Genomic DNA, 27,804 nt, shown 5'->3' on the forward strand with positions numbered 1-27,804 from the left:
GTATTCGTTATTTTGTAATATTTTCAATAATGAATACCGGTTAAGTTGTTTCTGTATTTCTGTAAGAAACATAAACTGCTTTAGCCTCTATATCACTTGACACATATACAAATAATGAAAGGGTCACAACAGTATAACTATGAGGGTTTGTAGCAATGTATTTTGATTTGTGATTTTGTTTGCGTCTGACAAGACACGGTCCGCTAAGTGTAAGAACCAAATGCTGTAGGTTGCAAAATGGCGGTTGTCAAGTGTCGCTGGTTGCAGGGGAAAATACGGCCACGCCATCATTTAAAAGCTAACAGATAAGCCTATTTATAGTTCATAGTTAATGATCCATAGCATTTTTAGCAATTTCCATTTAAGTTTACCAATATTACTTGTTTACCTGATACGTAACGAGCCCATTGTCCTAATAGCCGGACTTTATGCCACTTCTGACAAAGCAAACAAACTGCGTCGTACTTGGATTATCATTAGTCTAGCGATATGGTTCACACTGATACAGAACCAAAACAAAATGAGGGTAAACATACGACCATTACGGAATATAACGATCAGGTAGGCCTATACAATTTTTGCCAAGTGACAAGGGTATTGGAAGAACAGTGGAAGGGTGTTCCATATCTACCACGTGCATACATTTTTTTTTTTTAATAAGAGCTGTGTTGTTTTCCTTTGTTTGTTTATGTGTTCCTCTTTCTTTTGGAACAACACAGTCATTCAAATACAACAACTAGAGGTCACTTCCCCAGTAGTATGCCATAAAGCCAGCAAATACTAATGTGTTCCTAATGATTGCATCAATATTGACAAGACTGACATAAACACATCGGCCAGATTTCATTTCAACTAATACTTCAAATTTCAACAAGTTCATAGGCCTATATATAGCGACTGCTTTGAAATACGAAAAACACAGGCCTATGTTTCGACACACCTAAGTTCCTTCATTAACACAACAGATGTAGTGTTATTATGTTATTATGAAAATACACTAGGAATGTCGAGACAGGGGATGTGTAAACATCAAGATGTCGAGACATGGGGGTGTGACCATGCTTGCAAGTACCGTAAAGATGTCGAAAATTGGAGATGTAAACGTGCCGGCAAGTTGTGTTCCGATTAATTGGTCAATGCATTTTGTTTAGAAGTTGGGCATTTGTTTTTCAATATGTTTGAGAGTATTTATTTTGTGAACGCCTCGAAACTAAAATTGGTTTAATGACATTGCCCGTTAAACAAAAAATGAAAACTTTCCACAAACAATTGTCAATCTAACCTAGTAGAAGAACAAAACTAATTTTAGTTAATTACTCGTTCAGTTTGTTTCTTTCAAGAACATGTGACACCCTTTGAGTTTATCTGCAGACAAGTGCGATTTAACATACCAATGACCATTTAGGCAGTATGACTCGTGGACTCGACTGTTAAATAACTTTAAACATACATACATGTGTACAACAAATACTGCGCTTTCACAGTGTAAAAACATATATCACTGCAACCTCTGGAAATGTTGTTAACACTAGCAAATGTATGAAATCAACATGACAAAGTTAGGTATACAATGTACACGTTTGCCGACGGTCTACTGGATGCAGTTCTCAATGACATTCGTGTTAATTTGAAAGGGTGGGCATCGAACAAATTCAAACATAACTAATGACTGGTTGCATAACTAATGACTAATGACTGGATGACAGGCCACCTTAGTAAACGGTATAATGACCATTTGATACGGTATATTGCCCCGATGAAATAATGGACAATATCAACACGGTTGGGTTTTCCAGTTGTATGAAACTTCCACAACTTTAATCTCGAATATAAAGTTGATTATTTTGAAGAAAGGTTTGGTAAAGAAGTGTACTGTTTTAAAGATTATCAATGTTGTATTTCGTACAGAATCCGTTATTGCCGGCCATTGTCCACCTTGTAAAGTTCAGCACAGATTCAACAATCAGCAGAGATTCAACTGTGCAAAATTAGCATTTGTAGAAACACTTTAACAATAGGTAAGAGTTTACTTTCCCTTGGTCTAATGGTATGTTCAATGATGCACATGACCGTTAAAGTATATTCATAAATACCTGAGACAGTTTATCCATTCTGATTGGTCGAGAGGGCATCACGAGGGGTTGTTTGAACAGATGATATAACACCAGTTAAAAGTTTTGAAACATGGGCTTGACACGTAAGCTGGCACCTGTGCTTATAAGACAGTTTCTTCATTCCTATTGGTCGAGAGCAACGTCTGGAAAAGTTGGGCCACATCACGCGATACGCGCGACGCGCACAGCAATCTCTTTATAATGAATTGTTTACCCGAGGGCCTTACCATTTCATATCTGGAGGGGTGTTGTGTTGAAAGAAATCATTGAACAATTATAATTTTTGCATTTATTTTACTTTTTGACAAAAAGTGTTGATGCTTTTTTGACCGAAAAGGTATTTATGAATGGAAATCAAAGTGTGTTGAATCGTTTTTTTTTAACTAGTGGTTTAAACCCGCCGAGGCCTGGTTCTTGATAATTTACCTCGACTTCGTTTCGGTAAAATTATCAAGAACCAGGCCTCTGCGGGTTTAAACCACTAGTTGAAAACCTCTTCACCACACATTGATTCCCTTATTAACTAACAGATCAGAAATTTTTCAAATTGATCATGCCACAGTTTGAACCATTTTTGTCTGCAATGAACTGCCACGCTCTTTTGACAAAACACGTTATGACTAGCTATACGCAAGCTAATTTGGGCTATTGAAACATAACTCTTTATAAATGCACTATACACTGCAAAAACTGGGGTGTTAACATTTACGTTATGGTTGTTGTCACCAATATACATACCAAAGAGAGAATCAAGACTAACATCACATGGTGATAAGATAACACAAAATATAATTGTTTGGGTAGAATTAAATAAGGGATTATAAGGGTAGTGACGAGTTCTTACACGGCCGTTTAAAGCCGGCAGGATCGAACTGCCGTGTGATACAGGCCCGAGCGCACGGCAACGACCCTGCAAGGTTTTAAACGGACGTTAAAGAACGAGTCACTACTCTTTGATTCCCATTCATAAATGCCCTTTTGTTAAAAAACGTTAAACAAATACAATTACAGACACTTTGACAATCAACAATTCGAGGTTTAATTTGTTTTGTTTCAAAAACTTTGTTTGGAGTCTGTTGCGCGTGGGTTGTGTGTACGCGCGCGCGCTTAAACATAGATTTCGCGCGCGCTTAGAAGTAAATGTTACTAATAGCTAAAAATATTGCGCGCCTGACACGCGGAAGCCAGCCGGTTATTAGTCTGGTTCCCTGACCAAAGATTCCTTGACGTCTCTTGTTAAAAATCTTAGGTCAGGTATCACCCACGGTTAAACATAGAGCATGACGCAACTTGTCAGGGTCGGGGGTCATCCCCAGGGAAACCATGTCTGCACGTACACTAGCGATAACGAAACCCTCCTCCCAACTGCCTCCAGGCCGGAGTGTTACGAGATTATTTTGATCGTCAATTAATGACAATCTGGTTCAACACGTATAATGTCGACAGCTAGTCACCAGATTTTGCCCCATTTTTACCACTTTTAAAAATCATGAAACTTAATCCTCAATCAATGTCTAATGAACACTCAAGTCAGAACACCTTTGAAAAGAATATTTTTGAAGAAAAAGGACAAAAACTTACCAGATCCCGGAGCGATTTCCCGGCTTTATATATTTTGAACTTGTCGCATCGCTTTGCAAACGCTTTATTTAGGCACAACTCCTGCATTTGCAATAACTGGCATAAAAACATCAACGATACTGTCCGAATGTTGACGACAACACGTTCGAAACATGTCTTTGGTCACGTGTCTTTGGTCACGTGATTTTGGGTGATACCGGACCCTAAATTCGACAGAGCCTATTCGGAAATGTTTGGGTCTAGGAACCAGACTAGCCGGTTATAAACACTGGTCATTACCAACCGTTTAAACACCCCCACGTGACGCGCTCTCCATCAATAGGAGTAGAGAAACTGTCTTGGGTATTTATGAATGTTATTTTAACACCCTATGGTGTACATTTTGGTTCCCTCTTCGATGTCTATAATACGACAACACCTACGGTGTTAACCTGTTTAACACCCCAATTCTTGCAGTGTATAACAGTTACCGGGTTGGTATGCGCCAAAACCGACAGGGCCAGTGGGACGATTCTTTGAGTCAATATCCCGAAATCAAACTCAGGTTAAAGTTTCATAATAGCTGGTCAGTTTGACCCGGAAAACAAGCCACACTGACTTGGGTCTGTTTAGAATGTGGACGTTAAACCGTGTGGTTGCATGTTGGTTTAGTTGGTATTACAACGTTATAGGGTTTGTATACGTTTAGTAAAGCCTGTGAACATGATTTACATTGCAGTTTAATTCGGTAACAAGTACAGCAGTTTTGGATAGTGAAATGCATTTAAGAGTCGAAGTACCATGGTTGGTTCGGAAAAAATAAATGGCTTTGTTATCTTGTGATAATGAGTATCGTTTCTGACAGTAGGGTTTACTAGATAAGGTTTATTAGATTGTGAAAACCCCATTGAAGAGTGCTCTTTATGTGTGGACAACCGCTACATTAGTTAAAACAATCTCACATGTCACTTATTGAGATGACACTATTCAAATATTAAAGTCGCCTAGTGGTATTTTTTTGTTTTCAAAATAAAGCTTGTGTCACTAAGATATGTGTTTTAAAGAGTGGAATATGAATAAACAGTAGTTAACTTAGGTTATAAAAAAAATGGTTCTGATTTTATTTACATAGTATGCCCCGACCCGAGAGGGCGCTGTTCGTGACATCGAGGCGCGATATTTTAAGACAAAATGTGTAGTCTGGGCCCTTACAATGTACACTACGTCTGGGTAACTGATCGGTATGATGCCTATGTACAGAACTACGGTCACGGAGCAGACTACGGCTGCTGTGCGGACGGTCCACTCGGATTACACTGCACGGTGAATCGCAAGCTAAAACAAGCCCTCAAAGTTAAAACCCGAATTGTTCAAGTTTGGCATATGCTCATGTAGGTCTTTCAGGTATTCCGTTTACCTTATTTGACTTCCCACTCTTGAACAGTTGTTGGGATGGCGTCATGTTTTAGAATAACCTTTCTCTTCGTGTCAATGTGTGGTGTATTCCGAAAGCACGACGACTCGCTGCACAGCGCTGAAAAAGACGTCGGACCGGACGTCCATTGCTTTGTGCGTCTGACTTTCGCGGCCCACAACCGCCTATACTCGGGATCTGCAAGAAACACATGCAACCTGAACCCATCATTAATTGTGTTGCTGCATCCAGCAGCAATACACATGGTCAGCATTGCCGGAAAATGCAACAACAACGAAATAAAACAAATCGAAACGTACAAGCTGACGACTTGGACCGTATTTGTACTTCGAACATGTGGTTACTCTACGCATTGCAGGCAAAGTCTGCCTCAATTGACGTCACAAAAGGGGAAGGCGAAGTCAGCCTCCAAAATAACTGTATCTATTTCGTCAACATATCAATCGTGACAAGCAATATTAATACAAACAAAAATGTTTATTGTTCAAAAGCATATACTCTTATGTTTGAATGAAAACAATATATATTTCCAGGTGACTTGAACTGTATGGTAAGTTTATGTACAACTATAAAACAATAAAACTCTGGTTTCAATCACAAACCAACGACTGGCACACTTTAAACAACCCCCCCCCCCAAGGCTTTTCATATATGTTTTAAAGGCAGTGGACAATATTGGTAATTGCTCAAAATAATTATTAGCATACAACCTTACTTGTTAACGCGTAATCTGGAGAGGTTGGTAATATAAACAGTGTGAGAAACGGCTCCCTCTAAAGTGGAGTAGTTTTTGAGAAAGAAGTAATTTTCCACGAATTTGATTTCGAGACCTCAGATTTAGAACTTGAGATCTCGAAATCAAGCATCTGAAAGCACACAACTCCGTGTGACAAGGGTGTTTTTTTTTTCTTTCAATATTATCCCGCAAGTTCGACGAACAATCGAGCCCAAATTTTCAGAGGTTTGTTGTTTTATGCATATGTTGAGATACACCAAGTGAAAAGACTGGTCTTTGAAAATACCAATAGTGTCCAGTGTCTTTAAATATGGCATACAAAGGACAACAATCCCTGTCATAAAAAAGGGAAAAGTCCATTGTTTTTTTTACCGAGTGCAGGGTAATTTTACTCGTTTAGCAGGCACTGTATGAGATACAGTTTCTTTGACCGAAAATCGTTTCTAATCACAAGTTATCGCAACTCTCAACAACAGGCTCTTAATGCGGTAAGTCTGCTACCACCCAATGTATAAAATCACTGACTGTATGAACTATTGATAATGACATTCGTTTTACTTTCAGTCTCACCAAGATGGCCGAAGCTGCACTTCACACTGAAACCACTTGCAAGATTAGACATGTACACATCGAATGCCCAATCTGCTTGACTCGGTTCATCGATCCGAAAATCCTGGACTGTCAGCACAGCTTCTGCTTAACATGTCTTCAGGAACTTGTAGACAAACAGGATCAGAAAACGGGTTTCATCATTTGCCCAGTGTGTAGAGAGAAAACTTCAGTCCCAGATAAGGGACCATCGGCTCTTCTCAACTGCCTTCTCTTGAGCTCGCTTATTGATGACGTCATCAATCCGGGTGGTCCCGGAGAAGACATTAGGCCTAACCCTCATCGAGTCGTTAGTGCAGCCGGGTCGTCAAATGAGGGATCCAGAGACCACAACAAAACTTGCTCTCAAAAATGCCGGAAACACACTGATCAGGAACTGTGTTTTTACTGTGAAACGTGTGGTTTACTCGTGTGTCCTAAATGTGCGGTGCTCGATCACAGATCGTCAGACCACAACCTTTCTGAAATCAGTGATTCCATTCGATCGTATCGTCAAGCTGTTGAAGAGGCATTGATGAAGTTTGATGAATGTCGCAAGCAATTCCAAAAAGTAGATGACTCCATCAAACACTCACAGCATAGATTACAGATCATGGTCGACCGGGCTCTTCGAGATATTGTGGCTAAGGAGGAAGAGGAAGTCGAGAAAGTCAGAAAAGCATCTCGCCTCCTTCAAGAAAGAGTCACTCAAATCCGCAAAGAGAGAGGTGGGCAATTCCGCAGCATACAGATCAGCAATAGCGATAAGATGAGCCGCGCAGAGCAGATCGTAGCTTCAGTCAACGACTTGATGCAACATGCTGATGACGTTGAGCTGCTGGACCTCAAGCCAAAGGTTATGCACAACTTGACATTCCACAATGACCTCAAGTTTCAAACAGTGCAGCATAGCAAGTCATTCATCGCGTTCAAAGGTCATGATGCCGCCACTGATGCGGATATCGGTGAAATACTAGAGGAAGAGAAGTGGGAGGTGAAGACAGAGTTTGGTAAAGAAGGGGAAGGTGACGAGGAGTTCAAGTTTGCATATGACGTTGCTTGTTTAAGCAACGATGACATCGTCGTTACTGATTTGGAACGGCGGATATTATCCAAATTTACATCGAATGGTAGTTACAAATCTCAAGGTGTGCAAAGTAGAACAGAAGATGGACAACTAGAATGCCCTGCCGAAGTTGCGGTGACCTCTGATGACCTGCTTCTGGTTACTGACGGACAGGATGTAAAGGTTTATGATAGCGAACTGCGATTCATTCGTAAGTTCAGACCATCACGGAGTGAAGTCGAGGGGCAGTCAGAGAGTATACTCGCTGGTATTGCTGTTGACAAGAAAGATCGTATTGCAGTGTATGACATTGGGAGAAAGGTAATATATCTTCATAACAAGGATGGATCCACCATTTCCACAATACATCATGATGATATTGGCGATACCGGCAGTCTAGGCTTTCTATCTGTTAACAGCAAGGAGCGACTGATCTTTACAAACTTCGATGAGATGAAACTAGTTTGTCTGGATTTCATGGGAAACGAGGTGTTCAAGATCAGCACCTCCGTTGACGGCAAACCTGTAATGCCTACTGGTGTGTGTTGTGATTATGCTGGGGATATATATGCGTGTTTCTTATGCAAAGATGGTGATGGTGATGGTGATTGTGATAGTGATGGTGATGGTGATGGTGATGGTGACGGTGACGGTGACGGTGATGGTGATGGTGACGGTGACGGTGACGGTGATGGTGATGGTGACGGTGACGGTGACGGTGATGGTGATGGTGATGGTGATGGTGATTGTGATAGTGATGGTGATGGTGATGGTGATGGTGACGGTGACGGTGACGGTGATGGTGATGATGATGGTTTTGTTGCTGGTGAGATACATCACTACGATGCATCAGGTGAGCACATCGGCTGTGTAGCCCGTGGCTTGCACGGTCCTATAGGCATGACGTTTACTCCGACCGGTGACCTCATCGTGGCTGATTCGCGGTCGGTCAAGATCTTGCATCGCGTGTGAGTGTCGATGACGTCATGGTGGTAAAATGTACAATAATATTGGTGACAAAGTTTGCCACTTATAAAGTTTTAACTTTTCTAGTTTTAGATTAAAATATTTATGAATCTCAATAACGCGAAGTAATAAACACCTTGGACGGTTTCAAGTTTCTGATTGGTCAAAACCCGGTCACGTGTGGGAGTGTTAACGGTGGTATAAAGACCAGCTTTGGAAAATAGAGAATAAGTGGCCACTAAATCAGCATACATTGTGTAAACCTTGCGCGTTGCACTGTTTGAGTGTGCGCGTGTAACATGTGCGCGCGTATAAACTGACGCCGAGCTCATGCGCGCGTTTTAATGCACAAGTAACAGCTATCGTCCAATCATTTGCCTCATTTGACCCCAGTGAAGGCGCTGAACAGATCATTATTTAAAAGAGTCACTGGTCTCAAAGATCAGTAATGTGATTAACGCACAAAAGAGATGGGAACCAACAAAAGCTCAAATATGGCCTCTGAACATGTCTGGAAGTACCGCCGTTTAATTCGCTAAAAAGGGTATTTGATCCCTAATTATATGTCATTTTTGGACAAAACGTTACAATTACAGCGTACCAATCGCTTCATACAATTATAGTGTTCTATTATCACAAATAAATGCTTCTTTCGCTCTGGCGGTTATATTAATTGGGTGATTTTTGTTTCATTCCATTTATTTCTTAAATACGTTTTAGTAAAAACATCAACCTACAAAGTACCTGCTTAAATGTGTGATATCCGTACCAAAGTGTAGTCTTTTATGAGCTCTCAGTCTGGTAACTCTACTCTATTTTCAGGAGCACTTTAAAGACACTGGACAATATTGGTAACTGTCAAAGACCAGTCTGTTCACTTAGTGTATCTCAAAATATGCATAACATAACAAGCCTGTGAAAATTTGAGCTCAACTGGTCGTTGAAGTTGGGAGATAATAATGAAAGAAAAAACAACTTTGTCACACGAAGTTGTGTGCTTTCAGATGCTTGATTTAGAGACCTCAAATTATATATCTGAGGTCTCGAAATCAAGTTCGTGGAAAATACTTCTTTCTCGAAACTACTCTACTTCAGAGGGAGCCGTTTCTCACACTGTTTATACTACCAACATCTCCACATTACTCGTTACCAAGTAAGGTTTAATGCAAATAATTATTTTGAGTAAATACCAATAGTATCCACAGCCTTTACATTAATTTTGGAGCTGTACTATTACGGATATGTTTTTGAATGTCGATTATTAATGTAAATGAAGCATTCTTTTTTTGTTTAACCCCATCCGATTATTTACCATCAGTGTGTTGTTGCAGATTATGTTGTGTTTACCGTTATACAATTAGTAATCTTTAATTAATTTGTGTAAATTAAAGCTTCTGTAAATATTGCTTACAAATGCGGCTCACGAAAATGTAAGCATGATACAAGTCTTTTAATACAAATGTGACATGGTGATTTGGCTTGCCACGGTACAGTCTGGTATGGTAGGCATTGTTTTGTTTGGCTTTGCTTCTTTAAATGGTTAATAACAACCGTGAAAAATTACCTTGCTTTATAAGTTGCTGCTTTTCAACTCACCATTACCCTTTTAGTATTTTAAGGCTGAACATTAAGGTAACCTTTTATCTGATCATTATTCAGATGCTGATGTTGTTCTATAAAAGATAAAAACAAGTTTGCGTACAGTTTTAATTTCAGAGGTGCCAACTAAACCATTGAGAACTCTCGGGTGCCACCGTCAGACCTAATTAAAATACTTAACCGACACATTTTCAGCTTGTAATACAAGTAAACAATATCAAACACTTGTAAACTGCATTTCCAATGTACTAATTGGAGTAATTTGAGAGGTGTTGATTCTAACATTGTTTAACCAGATAGTTCAAGTTACTGTTCATGGTTACGTGCTGTTGGCCGAATGTGGTATTTGTCTTGTTTCCGCCGTCAAATTTGTATTATTCTGTATGTAAAAGAACATTTACATAATTCAAAAGCTTCTGTATTTAATCGCTAAAGTTCTGTTTAATAAATACAAATACATTAATACAAGTTACTTTAACTACAAGTATAAACACTTACCCAGAGGGTGGGGAGGGTCTAGGCGCTGCCGAATATTAAAACGCTGTCGAAACATTTTGAATGTTCTTGTGCTCAGATAAGACATTACCAAAAGCAGCTTTATGCAATTTAGTCCAGATCAACAGAGGGCGCTCGCTTTTGCAGTAGCTGGGTTAGAGTTTGTAATTGCATGCACAGCCAGATATGCCTCCCTGTTTGGATCATTGTGATAAAAAAAAACCGTGGTATTTGAAACCGTTGGATTGAATTTAATTGTGTATACATGAAAATGTATACAATAACACTAACCTGTTGAAAATTTCATGGCAAAAGATGGTTGCGGTTTTGAGTCATCGCCGATAATCCGGCCCATTGCCACAAGAAATTATACAAGATATGAGTTAACTTCAAAAAATCGAACTTCGGGCCATAAATCTTATCAGTAAGTACGTACCAAGAATACTTCGAATTTAATGTCTCTTAAATGTGTTTAACACTATGAAAGCTACTGTAATCTTCTAAATAATTTGTATTTAATTAAATTGATTGTCAGAAATATTACCAAACGTAAGTGTTCCCTTGAAGTTTTGTTTTCTAAAATAAACGTCAACGTAAAACACTAGTTGAGTCACCAACAAGTGACCGGTTATAACGGATTATTGTTTTTAAAGGCAACTTTTTGTAAAGATCAACAATAATTTGATGGTATATTAATTAAAGTATAGCGTTACAAATATTTAAGAGTTTAAATTAGCCCGATGTCGAATACCTTTGTATGTTTTTTTTATAAAATGTCCCGACAACGAAAATGTTTGATTTCGACTGGCTGGGAAGTTATTTGCCCTTTTCCAAATAAGGATCGTTTTAGTATGTGACATTGGTCAGTTTAAATGGTACGTTACTCAATGGAACAAGCGAGCTTTATCTGCGCGTTTTGCGAGCAAACACGTGAACGTAAACGTCAACCAACTTGTGTTGTTTCTAGGCGATGTCATGATGTCACCACTTAGGGATTATAATGTTGTGAGTCACATTGACTTGCAGTTAATTTACTCGCATACTTTCTGTATTGGGTCAGATTATTACTAGAAATTCAATTTTACACTGTAACATAACAAAATTGTTGACACGAACGTTTTTTATAATCAAGTTTATTATTATAAGCAGAATGTCATGTTAGCTTTTCGATTTGGTGTACGATTTGGTTTGGTATCGCTCTTTAGAAATCGGCAACACCTTGTATATAAATTAGTATATTGTGCTATGTAAAATTAGTCGGTTCATAACTAAATAAATTGACGGGAAAAAACTAATATCGAGGCGCCTTGAGCGTCAATGAGTGGTGTACACAAGCGCTTTAGAACCCCAGCCCCCACCCCCCCCCCCCCCCCCAGAAAAAAAAAAAAAAAAAATAATAATAATAATAATAATAAAATAAATAAATAAATAAATAAATAAATAAATAAATAAATAATGAAAAAAAAAAAAAAAAAAAAAAAAAAAAAAAAAAAATACAATGTAAAACAAATACAAAATACAAACGAAAAAATATAGACGAAAAAGAAATACAAAAAAATTAATTAAAATAACAACACTAATAATAAAATAAAAGATTGTGTTCACCTGAAAGCTGTGGGCTTCGGTTTTAGGTCTCACTGATAGTTTCGTTTGGGCCACTTTTTGGACCAAACTAAACATGAACAATATTATGGACGCCAACGACAAAGACATTCTTTTCAGACTTTATCACAGGATTTTGCCAACCCGAGATCAATTTAATCGCATGAAAATCACAGATATAGTAGAATGTCATTTTTTTGTAAGTCCGACACCTAAACATTCGAACATTTGTTTTTATATTTGTAACAAGATGGTTCAACCCTGGTTGTACATATAATCTTTATTTAGAAAACAAACTGGCTGCCGTTTCTTTTGTCTAAGCGATTGTATTATAATGTAGTGTATGAATTTGTCATTTGTATATATGATAATTTTCAGCGTTATGATCAATGTTATTTAGAGAACCCGGTGTGATCTGGTCTTCAATGGGGACAAAGTTTTCACGAATAATATTATCAAGATCTACAAAGAAGCCCTCAGATCATGTTTACTAAGAGAGAGGAATAAGCTCAAAACAAGTAGCTTCAACAAATTGTACAAATTCCTGTGTGTCCTCAATAAAGACCAGACTCAAAAATTTATGTTTTGATATAAATCGAAATTTTTCATCTTTTCAGTTACTGTCCTTTACGTTCGTTTTAAAGGAACATGTTGCCTTGAATCGGTCGAGTTGGTTTTTGAAAAGCGTTTGTATTCATGTCTTATAATAGTTTAAAAGTAGAATAAAATTATCCACACAAGTATCACTCGAAATTGCGTGGTTTTCCTTTTACCTCGTCGACCAACACGGTCGGCCATTTATGGGAGTCAAAAATTTGACTCACATAAACGGCCGACCGTGTTAGTTCGCAAAGTAAAAGGAAAACCACGCAATTTCGAGGCATGTTTGTGTGGATTATTGTATTCTACTTTTACAACATCTTTTTAACCATATGCAATTTACAGCAAACGGTTATAAACGATTTTCAAAGACCAACTCGACCGATCCAAGGCAACGTGTTCCTTTAAGTTTAACGTTTCCTTGGATAAATCTGCTTTTTATCATGTTTTGTTGTCTTGTTGTTTGATATGTAATATCTTTTTGCTCATTGTCTTTTAATTACCCTATTGTATCATCAATGTACTTAATGTATTGGTCTAACAGTAAATGTGTTAATGTTCCATTAAAGATGTCTCTATTTTGTTTACACTAGTGATGAATAAACGGAGTCTTAGAGCTTAATTCAAAAGAAGAAAAAAGTAGAAAATAAAATAATAATAACGCTAACTGCTGTAATAGGGCGACATCATATCATCAAACAATGCTCTAATAGGGCGATAGTTGTGTATAAGAAAAAAACAAATGCTTTAAAGACAAGTTTTTATGAAATTAATGATTTAATAGATCATTGATTTAGGAGACAACTTTTGTGGAGGTCACCCAATTATTTGTTATGCAACTTGTGCTGCAATTGGGCGACACTAATATGTGTCGCCCTATTATATGTTTTATCCCCAGCCGTGACACTTGTGTCCCTAAGCAAGACACTTCACAATTGCTTCGTCCTTCGGCTGGGACGTTAAGCCGTTGGTACCATGTGTTATGTAGCGCATGCAAAAGAACCCAGTGCACTTATCGAAAAAAGAAGGGGTTCGCCCCGGTGTTCCTGGTCCGATCGGCAGTAAATTGCATTACATGGTGTTATCAGAAGTAGGTCTCTTAGTTCAAACGTAGTCCCACATCGTGCAGGAAATACTGTATGTTACAGCGCCAGGAGCGTCATTGAGTGACGGACATGTGCGCTATATAAGAAACTACAATTATTATTATTAATAACTATTATTATTTATGACGTACGTGAAATTTCAAGAATAATTCGGCATTTGAGGCTGGAGTGGGGTTTCATTTACGTAGAAGGGGAACATGGGGTCAAACATCGCTATATCATTCTGTTCATACCTAATGAACATGTTGGTGATTGTTATTAGTTGTTTTGTAAAACGCAACAATAAGGCGACAGTTAGTATTTGTCATGTAAAACACAAAAATAGGGCGACGGCGACTTTTTTTTCTGAGTTATCCCATAAAACATGGTGTCGCTGAATTTGCATTCCCACCGCCGTCTATCTAACGCATCCAAAATCCCAAAATGTGTTTTATTTCAACTTAAAAGATGTCCCTCTATCTTTTAATTGGTCAGTTGTGTACATTGATAAACATGTTTTGATGGTTTGGCCTAATGAATAATAGGGCGACAGTTAGGTGTCGCCCAATTATTTAATGTCGCTCTATTATAGCATACAATTATACGCATAAAGTGTCGCCCTATTGTGGCTAATGATAATGATGATGGTGACGATGATGACGACGACGGCGACGACGACGACGACGACGACGACGACGTCGACGTCAACGATGACGACGACGACGATGATGATGATACAACATTTATTATTTATACATAAAACGAAAAATCTGTAAAATACAATCATTAAATAGAAAATTCAAGCCATTGTTGAATCCGATATATCTCCATTTGAAGCCGGTGTTTTGGGAAATATTGTTCTGTAGAATATGTTCCACATAATATGAGGATTTAACATGAGTTTGGAATACGAAACAAAAGAGGGCGCAATCATAATTTCCTGCAACACTGGCATAGCTGAAGTAGTTCACCCAACGTATATTTATGTTCTTTGTGTAAGTTTACCTTAGTAAATTCTGTGGTCAATAAACCAGTTAATTCGCAATAAGAATTAAGTAACAACGATTACTTGCGTGTACATAAGTGTTGTCTCTAAAAGTATCCACGAACCAAAATGCACAGACGACCTCATCAGTTGTGAGTGGTTTGCCCTACGATATTTCGCAAGCAAAACTTGAAAACATGAATTGTGGCAGTATATTCAAACTATGTATGCAGTGATTGAAAATGTTTGCTCAAGAAATTCTCGTCGATCTTGTTTTGTTGTAGATCAAATAAGTAAATGAAGCAGTTGGTACAAAACAATTTCGCCAACAAACTTGAGCACAGGAGAGTAAAATACGCTGTAGTGTGGACAAAACAAGACCAATTCAATCAATTGACGCCATGGAGTAGTAAATTAATCATTTTCTAAGCTCGGCCGTTCAATAGCGCAACGAATAGCGCAGGCCTCCAGTCTTCCTTTATTATTTACGCCCGAATAATCGATTGAAAATACCCTTCACTCCTCAGTAGACTTTATTGATCAACTAAGTTAACAATCTCATTAAATTTGCCCTCCCCTACAATCAAATAAAAAAAAATAAATAAATAAAAATTATTGAGCTAGTTTCAAACTATTACCAATAACACCCGCCCAAAGGTTTGCGTATTCATTATAACCAGTGAAATAGTTGGTTTAGCTTTCCAATAGAACATACAGTGTCCATAACCAACATGAATACATGCATCTCAGCATGTACTATGTTAAGGTTAGTTTAATGTTACTAATATCTTTAAACTGTTTAAAGGCAGTGGACACTATTGGTAATTACTCAAAATAATTACTAGCATTAAACCTCACTTGGTAACGAGTAATGGGGAGCTGTTGATAGTATACAACATTTCGAGAAACGGCTCTCTCTGAGGTGCCATAGTTTTCGAGAAAGAAATAATTTTCCACGAATTTGATTTCGAGACCTCAGATTAAGAACTTGAGGTCTCGAAATTAACCATCTAAACGCATACAACTTCGTGTGACATTGGTGTTTTTTTCTGTCATTGTTATCTCGCAAGTTCGATGACCGACTGAGCTCAAATTTTCACAGGTTTGATATTTTGTGCATATGTTGAGATACACTAACTGTGAAGGCTAGTCTTTGAAAATTACCAATAGTGTCCACTGCCTTTAAGCTTAATGTAAATCTGTGGACATCCTTAAAGTCACCTGAAAGTGGTATTTTGTCAAAATAAAGCTTTTGTCTCTAAAATATGTGTTTTGATGAGTGGAATATGAATAAACAATTTACTAAGGTTAACAACAATTCGTTTCCATGTTATTTACAAATTTGAAAATAAGCCCGACCCGAGAGGGCGCTGTTCGTGACGTCAATCGAGGCGCGATGCATCGCACGCAGTGCCAACACAATATAGTGACGCTTGGCGCAAGCTTCTTCGACTTCCCCACTAGCTGGAAAAATTGTTGGGATGGGATTTTCATTTCATGTCAAAATGTGTAGTGTATTCCGGATTCTCGAAGCACGACGGTTCGAAGTGTTGGCTGCCACAGCGCTGGAACAGACTTGCAAACTGACCCCATCTTTAACTGTTTTGCTGCATCCAGCAGCAATACACCTGGTCGACATTGTCGGAAAAATACAATATTATTTTTTGTTTTTGTACTGTACGAACTCACGACTAGGACTTGAATGTACATGCACGTACGTGTGTTCGATGTTCGACAGAGGTAAAGTCTGCCTCGATTGACGTCACAAAAGAGGTAGGCGGGGTCACAGTATTTGTTTACCTCGAAGTAACTCGGCAAATTAAAAGGTACAACAAACACTGACATTAATGTTTTCCCTTAAAATATTATTCGTATTATTATTATTTTATTTTTTATAATTTGTACTAAAACTCGAATTATTATTTCGTTATCTCAAAGTATTGGTTTCGTCCTCAAGGAAAGTATTGCATTCCCTCTTAAACATTTAGTTTCCACGAGTTATTTCCTTCGAAATACATTATTTTGTAGGTTGGTTTACGATCAATTATTTTGAGGGAGCAAAATATTTGTTTCACCTTGTCATAATTGTTTTACATGTCCCTGTTTCGTCTTTTTGGATTGGTCTGACCTCTGACCTTAGACTTAATCTTAATCTGAACCTCATTTCACCTTAAAGGGTCTCTGTACTTGTTCCTAACAAAAAAAACACAATGTCCACAGATTTACATTAAGCTTAAACAGTTTGAATATTGTAATAGTAAAAGCTTTCCTTGATATTTTACTTACTGAGGTGCTGCGGTTTTTGAGAAATGAGTAAAACATATAATGTTCGTCTCAGTTAAGCATGCACAATCGTACTAACCAGTTGTGCTTTGGTATAATACACCATAACTGGTTAATGGGATTTTACATGCTAGAATAATTTTCGTCTCACTTGAGACGACAATTACGTTGTCACTTGTTTTACCCATTCCTCAAAAACTACAAAACCTCTGTGAGTAATTTTTGAAGGGAAGCTTTCAAAAATCATTATCTTCAAACCCTGTAAGTTTAAAAGAACACGTTGCGTTGGATCGGACGAGTTGGTCTTTAAAAAGCCTTTGCTACAAAATGCATATGGTTAGAAAGAAATTTTAAAAGTAGAATTCAATGATCCGCACACAATTGCGATGAAATTGCGTGGTTTTCCTTTTACTTTGCGAACTAACACGGTCGGCCATTTATGGAAGTCAACAATTTCACTCCCATAAAATGGTCGACCGTGTTTGTCGACGAGGTAAAAGGAAAACCACGCAATTTCGAAAGACCAACTCGACCGACCAAAGGCGTCGTGTTTTTTTAATGTAAATCTGTGATCTTTTTTGGAAAAAGGACCCACATCATTTAACAGGCGCTTATACAGACATGGAGATTATGATAAATGATATATATATATATGTATTTTTTTTTTCTTTTTTTTTCTGAACTTCGATTTGACGCAGAAAGTGTGCGATGTTGTTCACACCCATGCAGCTACCGTGTATTAAGAACGCCTATCGAGCTGTACGGCAGTGTAAAAGTCAACAAAGTTGCCGTAAACAACAGCCTTTTGTGGAATCCAACTCATCGATTTCCAATTAATCCAAGCTCTACACGGCAATTGAGCGACAATTAGTGCAGGCCTTCACTCTTCCTCGTGTAAAATGACAACTAATCGATGTGGCAATTACTTTACTCCCCAAGGCGTCCGTATTGATCAACTAAAATGACAATCCCATTAAATCTCCCACAGGAAATATTTCATTGACCGTGGAACTTAAATTGCGTTGGTCCATGTCTTTTTGTGGTTGCAAACAACTTGTGTTTTTGTTCAGAGGTAGCCTTGTACAATGCTCTTTACGCAAGCACCGGTCCGCTCTGAGTTCACGAACTGCATAATAACGCATGGTAAACTTGTTGTTTCCTTATACGAATGCTAAAGGCATGCGGTTAATTTGTTGCCCCTCTTGAACATAATATGCCAAGATGTCTGGCCCGCCAACAGCTGGTTGGTGAATATTTACAAAAAAATAACAACTGGAAAAACATTAAAAAACAAACAAAGAAGAAACCAACCCTTTTTGGGCGCTATACTGAAAACCTAGTAAAGCAAATAAGGTTCGCTCGATTTAAAAGTGAAGGTACGAAACGGTTTACCTTATACAGTTTATTAGGTTTATTCGTATGCCATTAGTCGTACTTATTTGAATCCTCGGTGAGCGAAGTTGTCTGCCTCTTTACGAAATTGAAAATGATTAAATCAGCAAAATCTGTCGTCGAAACAGCTTTGCTAATTTGAATGATGATTGTGTGTCATGAAAAAGAATGAGTGTGCTCGGAACTTGAATGCCTCAAAACGAAATTGAATGACCGAATACTGAATTTGAAACGCAGTAAAAACCGTAGAGGCAAAATAGCTTTAATTCGAACGCATGCAAATTAAATTGGCTGCTCATTTGCCGAATTTGACAGAGAAAACCTATATTATAAAGTAGGCATTGATTAAACAGTCAACACGGCCTTCTGAGGTAGGAGGTCTGGCAGTACCAATGCGATTAAAATTGCTCTCCCCATTAGCGCTGCCAATAATGTTTAAGTCTTCGGAATTATCATGGATGTATTTAATTGCCAAATCAGTGCCCTCATTGAAGTCGCATAGAGCTTACATGTTAAGTATTATACTGTGAGTATTGATTGTAAGGTTCACACCACCATCCCAACCTGAAGGACTAGCCATTATGACTTCAAAGACACTGCCTTAGAACGGACAATATGGAGACAAACTAACGAACCTAAATTAAACTAATCGATACTGCCAAGTTAGGCGACAGTGTTATGAAGTTATTGTAGTCGTAACTGATCGATGTTGTTCAAAACAGCACAGCCAATCAAAACCCACCACAGATTATGATGTAATTTGTCTCCAAGCTTTCGGTTCGGGTCTCGATTTGTGTCCCTTCCCTAATATTGACGTATGTACGGAGACCTGAGACGTGATATTGTTTAAAAGGAACACGTTGCCTAGGATCGGTCGAGTTGGTCTTTGAAAAGCGTCGTGTAACCACTTGTTAAAAAATCGTCAGTTTAGAAAGATGTTGTACAAGTAGAATACAATGATCTACACAAATATGCCTCGAAATTGCGTGGTTTTCATTTTATTTTGTCGACAAACACGGTCGGCCATTTATGGGAGTCAAAACTTTGACTCCCATAAATGGCCGACCGTGTTAGTTTGCGACGTAACATGAAAACCCTGCAATTTTGAGTGATACTTGTGTGGATCATTATATTCTACTTTCTAACCATATGCATTTCATAACAAACGGTTTCAAACGCTTTTCATAGACCAACTCGTCCGATCCAAGGCAACGTGTTCCTTTCATCATCGGTAAACAAAAAAACGCCCTGGTACCCGCCTGTGTCTTAAAATTATCAGAGAGCAACCGGGTTTACTGTCCCAGCTTCAAGCCTATCCACTTTGGATCATTTGTGTCGAGTCCACAACCGTGGCTCCCCTGTTGAAACCAAACAACAGACACAACCCTTAGCTGGGAAGAGTCTCCGGAGTCAGTAATCCATCAACACTCGCCCACTATACTCCCATGTAAAGTATGGTCAGGGAGATGGGTCAGTGAGTTTTTACTCACAATCGCTTCGAAAACGTTATACTAACAGCTCCAGACCGGACACGAAACCGGTCTAGAAAAACGTACCGGGTGGGAATTGCTATAATAGCGGTAGCAATAATCACCTGGGACAATTTTTCAATTATGATTGGTTGGGAGGCCATCACGCGGGGGTGCTTAAACGGACGATATAACCACGGCCAGAAGTGTTTAAACATGGGCGTGACACGCGAGCTTGCTTATAAGACAGTTTATTCATGCCTGTAGGTCGAGAGCAACGGCTGGAACACATGGGCCACATCACGCGATACGTGCGACGCGCACGCTGCCAATATCCTTATAAGGAATTTTTACCAGAAGGCCTTACAATTTCATAACTGGAGGGGTATTAAATGTGTTGAAATAAATCATTAAAACAATAACAAAAATAAAAGACTGGCCTCGCCTCCGGCTCGGATAATTATCGCATCCAGACTGCAACCGGTGTTAAACAGAGTGTTTAAACATGGGCGTGACACGCGAGCTTGCTTATAAGACAGTTTATTCATGCCTGTTGGCCAAGCACAAATATATTCCATTAGTGAATAACGGTTGGGTATATCGGAGCGTTTTTTTTTTTTTTTTTTTTTTTTTTTTTACAAAACATAATGTCATGGCGAACCCACACCTATGTTTGTGGGTCCTTAAACAAAATTTAGACGTTAACAGTTGAAACAAAAATTCGATGAACTTGATATTTTCCGATTGGCGGCAAAAAGTACCAAAAAATAAAGTTAAAGTTAAATATGTCAGTCTGGCTTGTGGTTTACATGTTAGTGTGTGCCATTTGGATAGATGTAGAAGGCTGGACCGTATTCGAGACCTTTGTGCAAAGAATGTGCTTACGTGTTATTAAACAAAAAAAAACAAGTTCAACTTGAAGATCTGGCCACTGTGATAACGATTACAATGCATAAGGTGGTTAATTTAGCGCTACCAGTACAGCTTTAAGTGTGCTGCATTTACTTGTGGGAAGTCAATCGGTTACCAAAAGGTAGCCTGAACGTCTGACGTCATTCTTCGAGGCTCGTGAATAACGCAAGAGACCGGCCAAAAACCAAAAACCGGCGTGTGGTTTGACCTTTGACCTCTCATAGAAATGCACACAATGGGAGACTTTCTGGGACGATAGAGGGCAGCAGACTTACCGGGTAAATCCATTGTTCTCAGAATTATGCGCATGTTCAGAACTACGTAAACAATGGAAATTTACCCGGTATGTCTGCTGCCACCTAGCGTTGGAAAGTCTCCTGTTTCTATACAAACAATACCAAGCAAATACCGTATCCACAATGCATGTACTGTATTACCACACACGTGGACACACACGCGCGGACGACCGATAGTAAGCTTTCCATATCTGTGTTCTGATTGGCCAACCGAGGTGAGTCAGACCAATCAAAATAAACTCAGCTACGGTAGCTTTCAGTCACTGCATTTGTCCAACGGTATCATTAAACCCAATGGAATCAAGTTGATCTGAATAGCTGGTACCTGTCTTTATCCTTGCGGATAAAGACAGGGGCCCAGTCTAACCAAAATGTTGCTTTTACGTGTACACTGAAGTTGCACAACGCTCACTTGTTTGTTATAATCTTTAAGTATTGATTGTGAGATTCACACGACCATCTTATCTCAACTTGAAGGTATGGGCAATCATGATAGCGAATACACTGCCTATGCATGGACATGAATTACGAACAAAAATGTCTTCATCAAATAATCATTTGCCAAGTTTGCCAATCAAAACCCGCCTTCGTTGGAGCTGTGGTTTCTCTCTAATGTTTATGTTTTTTTTTTTTTTTTTTTTTTTTTTTTTCCTTCCCGCCCTCCCCCTCTCTTTCATTGCTTTGGAAATAGTGACGTCAAAGGGTGGAGCTTACTGCATTAAAATTGGTTGCACCAACAGTCTTGGTTCATTTGATCCCTCTGTGTCGAAGACAAACTTTTCGTGTCACAACAATTTTCAACCGTGAGTTAAAAGGGAAAAACAACACACATTTTGTTCTTTGTTGCAATTTGGACAGTAGAATTGTTCAACATTTATCATGAAAGTTCTTATCGCAATCTTGTTTGTGGTTGTGCTGGTACAAATTTGCCAGTGTGCAAATCAACAACGGCTCGTGGAAACGTTCTACTTGGCTGAAAACCGTGCGTTACTGAATAACGTATTTCACTGGAAGAAAGTATCCTCACCCGTGATATGTGGGCGAGACTGCTCTAAGAACCCGAACTGTGACTCATTCAACTATCACATCACAAAACATATATGTGTGATGAATAATGCCACCAGAGCTCAGAGCCGAGATTACTTTGTGAAAATGCTAGGAAGTGTTTACTATGATGACAATGTGAACAACACTACGTTCTTAGCACCCAGCAGTGAAGTAACAGCAGTTGTATGGAGATGCATCGAGCTGGTTACCGTGACAATTGCAGCTTTCCTACAAGTCTGACTGATGGGATACAGCAAAACGGTAACACAGATACAGATGGAGGAGGCTGGACCGTCATCCAGAGGAGACAAGATGGCTCTGTTGACTTTTACCGTACCTGGGACGAAAACCAAACCGGGTTTGGTGATCTGCTTAATGAGTTCTGGTTGGGGAATGATATCTTGCGTGACCTTACTGGGTCAGGTCAATGGGAGCTCAGAGTAGAAATGGAAGATTGGGAGTCCAACACAGCTTGGGCTTCTTACGGTGAGTTTGCTGTTACTGGAGACATGAACACTCTCCATGTTGGTTCGTACGACACTCAGAGTACAGCAGGTGATTCCATGGCATCTCATAATGGCAAAGCATTCTCGACGAAAGATAATGACAATGATGATAACAAACATAACGATTGTGCCCAGTCTAATGAAGGTGCATGGTGGTTTGGTTACTGCCATGAAGCTCATCTGAACGGTAAATACTTTCCCCAGGGAGAATTTTCCGGTGGAAAAGGAATTGAATGGGTAGGATGGAAAGGACGAGGATACTCACTGAAGAAATGTACCATGAAAATACGGCAAGTTTTGTAACCCTTTTACTTACTTTTTGGACGAAGTAAAATACAATTGACAAAACACAAACAGAAGCTATTTAGAGGTAGCAGATGCTCGCCTGTTACATAGTTATTGGATATGAGGTGACAACAACAATTAAATGAACGTTACATAATAGGTAAGAAACAAAAATCGTGAAGATCACAGATTTACCTAAAACATGAACAAAATTACAAAACATCGATATCAAGAATATCGGATTTTTGTTTTAAACACATGTCACGACACGGCAAACGTGCGGAAACAAGGGTGGGTTTCAACGTTATTTTCTCCCGACTTCGCAGACCGATTAAGCCTAAATTTGCACAGGTTTGTTATTTTGTAAATTATAAGTTGTGTTACATGACAATACTGGACAGTACTGTTTCCCGATGTTGTGCGATTGAGTGTGTTTGTCTGTTCTTTGTTTGGATTGTTTATAATTTATTCATATACACTAATTCAGTTGCTTGCTCCCCTATAACACTTAGCTTTCAACATTTCATTTAAATTTGTGTACTTTACACACAATAGTGTGTTTTAAGGCTGGGCATGCAGGTCTGTTTTGCTTGGTTGTATCTGTTTTTCTGTTTTGTTTGTGATGTTTTTGTTTGCCTTTATTGTGCTTCGTTATAGTGTAAAATGATCGTATTGATAATGGGACATTGGTTTGTACTGTTGCTTAGATGTGTAAAACGTAAACAAAGTCAAGAAATGCATTAAAAAGGGCCGGAATTTGGAATTTGTGTCGATTGTAACTTGAATGGAAAACTTCGAATGAGCGTTTCTTGATTAAGCCAAATAATGACCAAGAATTAAATGCTTGACACATTTGACATGAATTCAAGAACGCGAACCAAACTAATCAAAATCTAATTAAGAAATTAACAAGAACAATTAAAAAAAGTGAATGTTATTACAGTTTTATTACAAATTTAATTCGAAATATCTTGAAAAATTTACATTAATAAACTCATTCATGGAAAAAAATACTTTCAGAAGAGAGAACTGCAATGACTCGTGCAGGTGCAAAAACTCCATTCCCGGATATAACATTGTACGTATTGAATTTGAACAGATGGAAATCAAATTTGTCTGCTCCTTATGAAAAGTGTCAGAGTGTTTAAGAAAATACGTAATTGAAGAATGTTATTTCATTAAAATACTGTTTTTGATTAGTATTTCCGTGTGGTTATTGTTTCAAGCAACCACTCATTCATTGAATCTCATCCACTAGTCCAGTTACAGAACAATGGATCAGAACAAAATTATTGCAAGCATACAACAGCAACATTCCATGATCATACAAAATTAAATTGTGCTTTACATTTGATGGAGCTGACTTCCCATCAATTGTGAACTGTTAAACAAATAATTTGTTGTTGTGTGGGGTGTTTAAGAAAGTACGTTTTGAAGAAACTCGTTCTCCTTAAATACATGTTTTAATTAACTTAACTTAAAACGTAGCGGTTTGAACATTTAATTGTACAAACACATTCCCAAAGAACTCCAACACAACAAAACAATTTGTTGTTTGACTACTCAAAGTGTTGTTCAAATGTGATGGGGCATGCACTCAGAAAAATAGTTACACAAGTTGTGTAAAAAAAAATATATATATTTTAGAGGCAGGGGGTGACTTACAAACTTACTTCGTTTAGGAGTAAACAGATTTACCTAAATTTTAAGTAAACGCTAGATACGTAAAATATTACACATTGATTGTGTAAACCTTACACTTTTATTACATGTAAAACTATTCCGCGTTACCCTTTTAATGGATAAAAACTTTGATTTACCTTTTAGCTTTGTAATTATTATTATTTTACCGTGTGTTTAGGTAAAATGTTTACTTGGATTGTTTGTAGTCGTACAAAATTATCTTTTTACCGTTGTACGTACCCTTTTCCCGGTTGAACGTTTGAGTTTGTTCTTACAAGATCATAAGGCCTTACTGCCTGTTCGTGCTCGTCGAGCAAAAGTTACAAGCATGGGGATTTTGCTCCTTGATGGACGTATTGAAAGGTGAGTTTCTCATACAAAATTGCGATCTTCAGTCATATACAGAGACTGATGTGTGTCGTTTTATTATTTGTTAGTTTTTGCAACCATTTCGGCCTACATGTTTGCCATAAACTTGAACATGTCTGCAGCGCTATAAAGTGGGCATGTGGTGTAACGAGTTGCAACATGTTGTCTTGCTATAGCAGCACTATAGCGCTGTACACATCTTCAAGTTCATGGCAAACATGTAGGCCAAAATGGTTGTAAGATGCGGTTGAAACGCCCTATTTTACGGCGCGTAATAACGCCCTATACGGCGTTATAACGCCCTAAATTACGGCGTTATAACGCCCTTATTGAGAAATAGGGCGTTATAACGCCCTAATTTTTACGGCGTATAACGCCCTATTAGGGCGTAATAACGCTCTGTACGGCGTTATAACGCCCTAAATTACGGCGTTATAACGCCCTTATTGAGAAATGGGGCGTTATAACGCCCTAATTTTACGTTGTTATCACGACCTATACGGCGTTATAACGCCCTAATTGAGTAATAGGGCGTAATAATTTTACGGCCTTATTACGCCCTAATAGAGCGTAATAACGCCCTATACGCCCTATACAAATAAATAAACATAGCTGATGAAGTGATTTTTTTCCCCAAAATTTTGTTTTCAAAATAATGTTTGGACATTTTCATGATTGCCATCCGCTGCCCCCCCCCCCCCCCCAATGAGGAAAGACAAAAGGAAGTTGTTCATTGGTGCAAACTGTGCGACAGCTGTTATCGGTGGGGGGGGGGGTGGAGTAGAATCCTGGAGAAAATACTACAAGTTTCAAAACTCACATTAAAACGATATTAAATGCCGTATTGCCATTGTATTTAGTACATTTCCGATTGGAATGTTGTCGAAATCTCAAATTTTCTTATTTTATTACATGATTATATGGGTCTGTAGATTTGTTGGGAACAGGAATTAGGTTTCGGTTAATTCTTGATTTTCGGTGACATTCAATCACTCCCAAAAGTAAGTTACCCTTCTGACTGAGCAGCGCATTTCTATTTGGAATGTACAGACCATTAATCCCATCACGGTTCAAATTTGCTCTGAAAGAATTCCATAACGCAGTGAAAATTTGCACCAGAGTTTTCCTTTCATAAGGACTCTATCTATTATTATGAGTGCATCACACAATTTTGCCCTTACATAGAACCCTTCTTCCTAGGAAGGTTTCTGTCGCACGTTTTTTTAAGCACTAAGTGTTTCCAGAAAACAAAAGTGGTTATAATTTAACTGTGAGTTTTATTTTTTTTTTATTTTTTAATTCTTGCTATATATGTACTTGACATATTATCACCCTTCGTGATTAAGGACTAGACAATGATTGTCACCATGGACCTTGCTTTTAGCTGATGGTTTTATGCTAACATTAATCGATAGGCGTCGTTTCTGTGGAAATTATTTAATAAATATAATTTATATGCTATCCCCATATTTTTTTTTTTTTTTAAACGGATGCTAAATCTACAAGTTTTCATATTTTGTATCCTTTAACTTCTCCCTTTGGAAAACAACGTGTGGAAGAGTAGAATAATAACACGCTTTAGCCCTTAACTTATGAAGAAAATATAAAACACTTTACAAAACTTGAACAAGATAACTAAAAACATTGGGTCGGTCTATAGTTGGTTTTGAAAAGCGTTTGTTACCGTTTGTTATAAAATGCATATGAGTGGAAACATGTTAAAAAGTAGAATACAGTGATCCACCCAACAAGCCTCGCAAAATGCGCAGTTTTCCTTTACCTTGTGACTAACACGGTCGGCCATTATGGGAGTATAATTTTTGACCCCAACAATTAATGGCCGACCGTGTTTAGTTCGCAGAGTAAAAAGAAAACCACGCAATTTCGAGGCAAATTTGTATGGATCATTGTATTCTACTTTTAAAACATCTTTCTACCCATGTGCATTTTACCACAAACGGTTACAAACGCTTTTTATAGATCAACTCGTCCGATCCAAGGCAACGTGTTCCTTATCTACAACTAATACGAGTAGCCCAACATGCTCAATCACGGTCATACAAAGGGATTATGAAAGGGGTCGGAGACCACGTGTGACTTTAAAAGGTTTTTAAAATACGCACCAATTTGAATGCAAATTTTTGATAGTACTTTAGGGCGTTATCACGCTGTAAATTAGGGCGTTATAACGCCGTATAGGGCGTTATTACGCCCTAATAGGGCGTATAACGCCGTAAAATACGGGCGCTATAACGCCCTATTTCTCAATTAGGGCGTTATAACGCCGTAATGTAGGGCGTTATAACGCCGTAAAGGGGGTTATTACGCCCTAATAGGGCGTTATAACGCCGTAAAATAGGGCGTTATAACGCCCTAATTTAAGGCGTTATAACGCCGTATTAGGGCGTTATAACGCCGTATAGGGCGTTATAACGCCCTACTGAAAAAGTGTTTATTTGTTGGCGGAGATCAGCCACCGTAGCAAAACAAAAACAATAATATTACGACACGCATCAGTAGATATGGCTGTAGATCGTAACAACTTTTGAGAAACTCACCTTTTAATACGTCCACCTATGGGCAACATCCCATTCTTGTAACTTTTGCTCGACGAGCACGAACGACATGACTGCATGGACTGAAAGACGTTAGCAACTTGTCACGCAGACACGCGCGTGCACACGCGGGGAAAAACACAACTTGCATGTAAACACCGGATTCTTTTCACAGT

At 38.4% G+C, this 27,804-nt stretch overlaps 2 protein-coding genes across 2 annotated transcripts; both read left to right on the plus strand.

Annotated features, from left to right (window-relative positions):
- The first annotated feature begins 6,419 nt into the window (after positions 1-6,419).
- On the plus strand, positions 6,420-8,471 carry LOC117306432 (tripartite motif-containing protein 2-like). The gene has a single exon (XM_033791011.1). The coding sequence runs from the start codon at positions 6,420-6,422 to the stop codon at positions 8,469-8,471; it is 2,052 nt and encodes a 683-aa protein (XP_033646902.1).
- A 13,950-nt stretch (positions 8,472-22,421) lies between these two features.
- LOC117306433 (ficolin-1-like) lies at positions 22,422-23,039 on the plus strand. The gene has a single exon (XM_033791012.1). The coding sequence runs from the start codon at positions 22,422-22,424 to the stop codon at positions 23,037-23,039; it is 618 nt and encodes a 205-aa protein (XP_033646903.1).
- Positions 23,040-27,804: the final 4,765 nt, after the last annotated feature.

This window comes from Asterias rubens, unplaced genomic scaffold (genome assembly GCF_902459465.1).
Source record: "Asterias rubens unplaced genomic scaffold, eAstRub1.3, whole genome shotgun sequence".
NCBI lineage: Eukaryota > Metazoa > Echinodermata > Asteroidea > Forcipulatida > Asteriidae > Asterias > Asterias rubens.